The sequence below is a fragment of the Apteryx mantelli genome, chromosome 2 (genome assembly GCF_036417845.1).
Source record: "Apteryx mantelli isolate bAptMan1 chromosome 2, bAptMan1.hap1, whole genome shotgun sequence".
Lineage (NCBI taxonomy): Eukaryota > Metazoa > Chordata > Aves > Apterygiformes > Apterygidae > Apteryx > Apteryx mantelli.
Genome location: NC_089979.1, coordinates 53,544,262 through 53,551,620, shown reverse-complemented (window position 1 = coordinate 53,551,620; position 7,359 = coordinate 53,544,262). Strand labels below are relative to the sequence as shown.

Genomic DNA, 7,359 nt, shown 5'->3' with positions numbered 1-7,359 from the left:
CAGGGCTGTCGGGAGAAGTCCTGCCGCGATGCTTCCCGAGGCCGTTTTCCCTACCGACGCCGGTGTTCCCGGACAAAAGGAGCCGTAACGCGGCGGCGGGCGGCGAGCGGGGCAGCCGCGGGCCCACACGGGGAGGGCGCCTCGCCCGCCGAGCAGCCCCCGGGAGCGTCTCCGCACCGAAATACCGAGCGGGGACACCTGATCCCTTGAGGGAGCAAATGACCCTAGCTGCGCTCGTGGTAACACACAGTCAGTTGCTATCGCTGCTCTTTTGAGTTGGGGTTTAATAGAAAAGCCATGTGTCTTTGATATGACAACAGGTAAACCATTAAAAGAAGGTTTTTATAAAATACAAGGGAAAAAAACCCTATATATTTCTCTTACAGTAATAGAACTGCTTAAGGAAAGTCAATCATATCAAAAGCTGTAAGACTCTTGCATCTCAATTTACTTCATAAAAGACTGGATCGACCAACTTGTTTTTTCTCTTTGAAACTGAGAAAGTTTCCAGAAATATATAAAAATGTGATGTTTTTCTTCAGGAGCATGTAAAGACTACTTGTATTTTTGCCCCTGAATCTTGTGATACAAATTCAAAGACTATGATAATTGCTTTGTCATAATACTATTTTCTAGCCTGCTCAAAGAGTGATCTTAGAGTAATTTTATACTAGATAAAGTTATGAAGAACTATATGAAATTTATCTACAATCAAAAGATGAAATAAGGATCAAACAGAGCATAATGGGGAAACCAGCTGAAGTTAGAAGTTTCTGCAGAACTGTTCATGTGTCCTGCATGTGTATGGAAATGCCTTTCACAAGATAGGCACTGTAGTATTAAATGTTAATAGTTGTGAAAAGTGAACTCTCAAAAAAATTACTGCAGGAAGAATTTGCTTCAGAAAGTGAGTGTGAATACCTGCTCCAGTTTCTGGGAGATGATTTTTTTCCCCGCTGAAAAAGGGTGCTTATGATGTCTGTGATCCATCGACTGACAGCAGGGTGGCTCCTGGATCATCTCTCTTTCATCAACCAATGTGGCTACGAGATATACGACTCCTTTGCACACCCTCGTTGTGTTACTCTCAACACTTCTGTCCCTTCTGCTGGAGATCACTGTGCTACTTCTACCTGTGCTACCACCTACTCATTGAGAGATGCTCCTACTCCTGGTCCTGGAGATGCTGTAGAAACAGAAGGTAAAGCAGGAAAAGCAAGATATGTGTTTCGGGAAGAGTTCTTTGATATTTTAAAGCCCCATATAGTTGCAGCTCTTCAGGAACGGCTGTGGCAGGGAGGCTCTGAGGTGAGCCTTGCAGAAACAGAGGCCAGCAGCAGTGGGGTGGAACACCGAGAAGGAACCGAGGGTGGCATTGGAGATCTTGTTGCCAGTGCAAGGAAGGTACGTTCTCCATAACACTGTGGGCTGTGACATATTCCCTGTTAAATAACCTACCATTAACATCATCTTGCAAATTTTTATTTCATAAAGTTATGTAGGAGAGCGTAAACTTTGCAGGAGAAACAGGAACTTTTCCACAATAGATTTAGGGTTCCATGTAAAATGTAGGCACTCATAAGGATGTCCTTGTCTCCCTTATATCAGTGGTGTGCATCCTGTGACTCACAGGCAGTAGGTTGCTCATAAACTCTTCTCATGTTGCTTGTGGTCACGGGGATTTAAACAACTAAAACTGTGGTAGCTGTCATGATAGTCCATATTAACAAGGAGTGAAAGACAGTGTGAGTTTACTTGCGGTATGTTGATTGTTCAGTATTGTTCCTTATGGACCAAGAAAATTTAAGGGTCACAGATCTGAATCAACAAACGTAATTATGAAGACCTAGTTGATGTTCTCTTGTTACTGATAAACTGCACCTTGCAACTAAATGGGTACCTCCTAGTGTGAGCTCAAAGTGGGCATGAACATGAACTGTGGCATGTACTAGATACCATTAGATTCCTGTGCCTGTGGGCAATGTAACATTACTTTGTTAAGCTCTTGTGCCTTGAGAAGTCCTACAGCAGCCTAGATATTTTAAAATCATGTTTTTTTCTTAATGGGTTTATACTTGTGACAGGGAAAGAGATGGAATTTTTTTTCCAGTTTTAAGAGTTGATATGTTATTCAAGTATGTTTGATTTTTTTTTTTGTATTTTTTTTTTTTGAGTAGCATGGATTATTTCTTTTCACTGTTCGCTCATTCTGCAGAAACGCAAAAGAAAATGTGTGTTCAACCAAGGCGAACTGGATGCATTAGAATACCATACAAAGGTGAGTCTGAACAAAAGTATATTTTGCAGGTGCCTGGTACCTATCTTTGGGCAGTATATGGAATGCAAGACGTGGTTACAGATGAGTCCTCTTCCTGTAACTTGTTCCATTAATGGGAAGGTCATCTCTCCAGTCCCCAAATGAATAAATGTATACTGAAATATTTTATATGTAGTTAATGTACAAAACAGATGTCAGACTGCAGTTGAGAAATTTCAAAGAGCTGGAAAGCACATTCACATAGTATCTTTAACTGTTATACCTAACTGAACATTATATAGTGGTGAGTTTTGCTTTAAAATAAAGTGTGAACTGTTCTGAAGATGCACTCATCTTTAGCATATCAGAATACCCTGCTGGGGTTATTCCATACTTCTGTGACCGAAAGTGCTCCAAGATGTCTCACTTCCACTAGTAAGAAAGAATTTTTTCACTTAATATTTTACATTGTGATAGTCATACCAAAGCATCACAAATTAATTAAAATTTGGGTCTGTATCTAGACTCATGTCTGTGGTGTACTGGTAAAATTACTACTAGTGAAGCATGATGATAAATCCTGGAAATGTAATCTCTAGATAATGTTTGATGTATACATACTGTTTTCCTGAATAGTGATGTGAACCTAAACTAGGACCTCCACTGCTTTTTTTTTTTGCCTGATAACGGCAGTAGTCATACTTGGCTTTTTGTTTAATTCTGTTTCTCTTGCACTGTTATGCAAATAACTCATTTTTGCTTTCTGTTGCATAACAGCAATCTCATAGTAAACATGCAGTTTGCTGCATTACAGTGTAGGGGTCCTGTAATTATTGTTACCTATAGGCTATGCATGTGAAGAATGAGAGAACTGTGTGGTTCATCCTTAAGCATAAGGTTAAAAGTGTGAAAACCTTTAAGCTAAAATAAAGGCAGGCAACAATAGGAATAAGAGAAAGAATGAAGAAGAGTTAGATGTTCTAGAGGCCTTCGTAACTTTGAAAGTTTTTTCGGTAAATGTGCAAAAAAGACACGTTTTTGAAAAATCTATGATCCTGGTTAGCCTCTGATACTGTTCACAGATTAGAATATATTTTTTCTAATGTATTTGTTATATTAAAGGTTGTAGCTCCAAAAGTCAGTTTAGATTGTTTTGACACTTATTCGTACAGCTGGAATAACTTTCCGCAGAACTGAAATTTGTTTTCATCAGTGAAAGCAGCATTGAATCTGTTTATGAATTTCAGTCAGATTTAACAAAGAGTGATAGTGCAAAATATAGTGAGCTCCTTCAGCAGCCGTTTGTTAAAACTGAATGTAGAATGTCAAAACTGCTTGATAGTCAAGAGGCTTTGTCCAGGCTGCCAGATAACACACGGGTGTAAGAACAAAATCCATTTGCATTAATTCAGCTGTGCAATTTCTAGAATTTCTAAAGATGTGCTTATTAATTCTGTTGAACTAATATTAAGTTCTACTATCACAAACCTAGGCGCTCAAAAATGATGACTATCCCCTCGGATATCTAGAGAGTGGCACTAAGTAAAGAAATTGTTAAAAAAAACACATTCTTTTTTTGGTTAATTTGGAATTTGCAGTAAAGATTATTTTGTAAAAACATTCTGTAAAATTGAGGATTCCATAATCAGGAGCTTTAGAAACAATAATCAATAATAAGTATTTCAGACTTGTGATAAAACCACTGCAGCTGGCAATACTGCTGTTCTAAATGAACAATAGTTCTTCACTGATAATTAAAATTTGTAAATGCTCACTGAGTTGGGAATAAATTTGGTCTCTAAATTTTGAAAAGGAGAGAGCACTGAAGTGAATGAGACTGCATTCAGATCCAACAGTTTTGTCTTCATGGACTCACTAGAAGATTATTTAAGAGACTTGTCACTTAGAAAAGTTAATAAAACCAATTCTAATGATTTAATTGGATTTACTGATTATATTTCCTTATTTTATATTTCCTTATTACTTTTAAAATACAAAAACAGTGTTGTTTTTCAAGTGAATTAAAACTTGGAAAAATACCAGTTTTTCGATCTAGGGATACATCCCAATAAAAATATGTTTTTGGCCACAGTAACTTGAAATTAGATTAGGATTTTAACTTATACTTCAACTTAATGTTGAGTTTGCTTTGAAAATTAGATTTATTTAGAATTTTATTCTACCTTGGGCTAGGAAGCATTTTATTCAGCAGTCTCTTTTTCTTTCTCCAAACTTGTAACAATATTGCCACTTTGCCCACTTCCCCTCCCCCCCCCCCCCCAAAAAAAGGCGTGGAACCTCATTAGTGTGCCCTTGTAGGTTTTGAAGCATGAATCAAATGATCTCAATATTTAGCAAGGATCTTTCTTCCAGTTTGCAGATTCAAAATGTGCTTTGATTTATGTCTCGTTCCCCAGTGTAGATGTTTGAAAGACCATTTCCTTTTCCTTTGTATCTTTATGATCATACAGATCAGGGAGCTCATTTGGGAAGGCACTTTGCATTTAGTCCAAGAAGGACTCAAAAGTGGTTTTCTTCACTGCACTACTACAAAACTCAGTCGCAGCAAGAACGTTGTTCCAGGACATGTTGGCTGTGGGTTGGCCGAATTATGTGAAATGGCAAAGCAGTTTCCAGCTATAAACGACAGCGACCATCAAGCTGTACAAGCAATAGATGATGAAACCTTCATTCCAGAGCAGGACCTGCTTTCGTGTGTTACAGAAAACAACTCAAACTGTGCAAAGATGATTGTGTTAATGGGGCAGAAGTACTTGGTGCCACCAAAAAGCAGTTTCCTTTTATCTGATATTTCATGTTTACAGCCACTGCTGAACTGTAAGTATACTTGCATACTCTACTGTTTAAGTGTTCTCTGTAGTTGGTAGCTAAACATTTATCAGTTTTAACTAGTAGATTTAATTTTTTTTTAAACTAATTTACTAGCTTTTTTTTGTAATTTTCTTTTCCAGACAAGAAAAAATATGATGTAATTGTGATGGATCCACCATGGGAAAACAAATCTGTTAAAAGGAGTAACCGGTAAATTTTACTGTAAATTTGTATTGTTATGCCTTTTAAAACAGAAACCAAACAAACTTTATCTTCTTTGCTTATATGGGTATAGTTAACTTTTGAATATACTGATGCAATCCAAGACCAATATATGTGCAAGACTGTAGCTTAAACTAGCAAATATTTTGGCACACCTTCAAGTCTATAAAATGTCACAGGGATTTCACTGAAAGGCTTAAATCCTTTGTATACCTAATATTTGCAAGATTGGATCTTAAATTACCTAGCTGGTGAGAGAGTGTTAGAGATAACTTATAAGAAAAGCCTGGAGTCAGTTGTTTTGAAAGGCCCTGATCCTGCAGGTACTCATTTGAAATTAGTAGAGTTACTTTAGTGGCCGTAAAGTTAGCTATATGTGTAAGTATTTTGAGGACTGAGTTCCGATTTAGAAGTTTTAGGGTTTTTTTGTTTTGTTTTGTGTTTTTTTTTTTTTTTAATTTGAGTTTCAGCCTGGCGGGCAGAAGAGGAAAAGTGATAATGCAGCAGTAAAATCCTCAAGTGTAATAGGAACTGGTCCCGAGTACTGTAGTTTATGAATTCATTAACTTAGAATTTTCTGGGTCTTCTCCACGGAGTAACATCGAGTTTATGCCAGTAGGGTTCTCTTGACTACCACAGAATTGCATCCATGGGAAAGAAGAGCAAACAGAAAATGTAGCCATATAACCTTCTGGAATATTGATGTCTACTTTTTCTGTAGTTATTGAAACTTATTTTGGAAACATAGTTTGAAGAAACAGAGATTGATTAGCAGGTCTTACTTTGAAAGCCCTTCAAAAGCCTCTAGGAACTCGGAGTTAAACTCACTGAAGTTAATTCTTACCTATACAAGTAACTCAAAGGAAAATTTTAGTTGTTCACAGGCATAAATTAGACAACCAGGCCCTCCTTCCCTTACAAAACAAAGCCTGAAGGGGTCAGAGCTATCGCTACCACTGTCATGTCTTGCTATTCAGACATCACCATATCCGAACTAGATCACAGATTCGTTTGCGAAACCAAAAATCTGTTTGTGCTTTCAGCATAGAACTGCAGACAGTTGCTCATTCAGTCACGGAGTTCATCTGTGTTGACTGTTGGCTCACCTTTTCTCAGATATTAAAAACACTGCAAACTCTCAGAGAAATGTGTCTGTCAGTAAGAACTCTTAATTTCACTTATGTCAGAATTAAGGTTGTGCAATGTAGGAAAATAAATGTTTGGTTTTTAATTGTATGTGCTCTGCTTTTTAGTCTTCAAAAACAAGGAGAATGTCCCTCTTAAACCTGTGTTTTTGCAGGTGTAGTTCCATAGATGCCCAATATCTGTTGCTGCACATGTCTAGCAGCAAGCCTGTGTAGTGCTAGACAATCAGTTACCTTGTTCATGGATATGGTTTTTGTTTGGGATTCATAACCCAGATGTGGAACTCCTGTTTTCTCTGTGGGATCTAGTCCAGGAAGTATTTCTGGATTTTATCTACACTCCTTATTATCTGGTTGTCACTGTTCTCACTAGTGCACTGTACAGGGATCCTCAGCAACCAGGTGATGGGTTGTGGATTCCAGCAGGTCGTGTGTCAACGTCTTCTGATGCTGCGATGCGCAGCTTCCATGTGTTGCTAGCTCACTAATAATGTAGAACAGCAACACAGGAAAAATGGTAGAGCAGGACAGAATCGGGAAAGCATACTGTATTCAGCACTGTAGTGCAGAGTTGACTCAAAAGTGTGCAGAACTGTTCTGAATGACCCAGAGAACTTTCACAATGAATGCCAGCTTCAAATCATGAGTGACTTTTGTGTATAGTTTGAGAAATGATTACTCTTTTATGACCTTTTAGCTTGACAGTCAAATTAGTGTTGCACTTGTAAGTGGCTCCCTTGTTATTTTCATTCAGAGGAAGAGATTGTGTATTATGAAAAGTGAATAATGTTACATAGACTAAGTAAAACGAGCTACTTTTCATTAAATAGCTTTGTTCTGGCATAAAGATGAGAGTTTTGAATTACAAATGATTGCTCTTAAATTGAACGTGGTCTTTTAGGC

The 7,359-nt window shown here is 37.8% G+C and overlaps 1 protein-coding gene across 3 annotated transcripts in view; it reads left to right on the top strand.

Annotated features, from left to right (window-relative positions):
• Nucleotides 1-829: 829 nt before the first annotated feature.
• METTL4 (methyltransferase 4, N6-adenosine) overlaps nucleotides 830-7,359 on the top strand; it is a 16,241-nt gene continuing 9,711 nt past the window's right edge. For all 3 annotated transcript variants that reach the window (XR_001292611.2, XM_013942914.2, XM_013942904.2), the window contains exons 1-4: nucleotides 830-1,404; nucleotides 2,216-2,278; nucleotides 4,729-5,095; nucleotides 5,230-5,299. Coding sequence is in view for 2 of the 3 variants with exons in the window: in XM_013942914.2 (XP_013798368.1) it covers nucleotides 973-1,404; nucleotides 2,216-2,278; nucleotides 4,729-5,095; nucleotides 5,230-5,299 (932 nt within the window). In the remaining variant the exon portion in view is untranslated. The remainder of the gene's footprint in view (nucleotides 1,405-2,215; nucleotides 2,279-4,728; nucleotides 5,096-5,229; nucleotides 5,300-7,359) is intronic.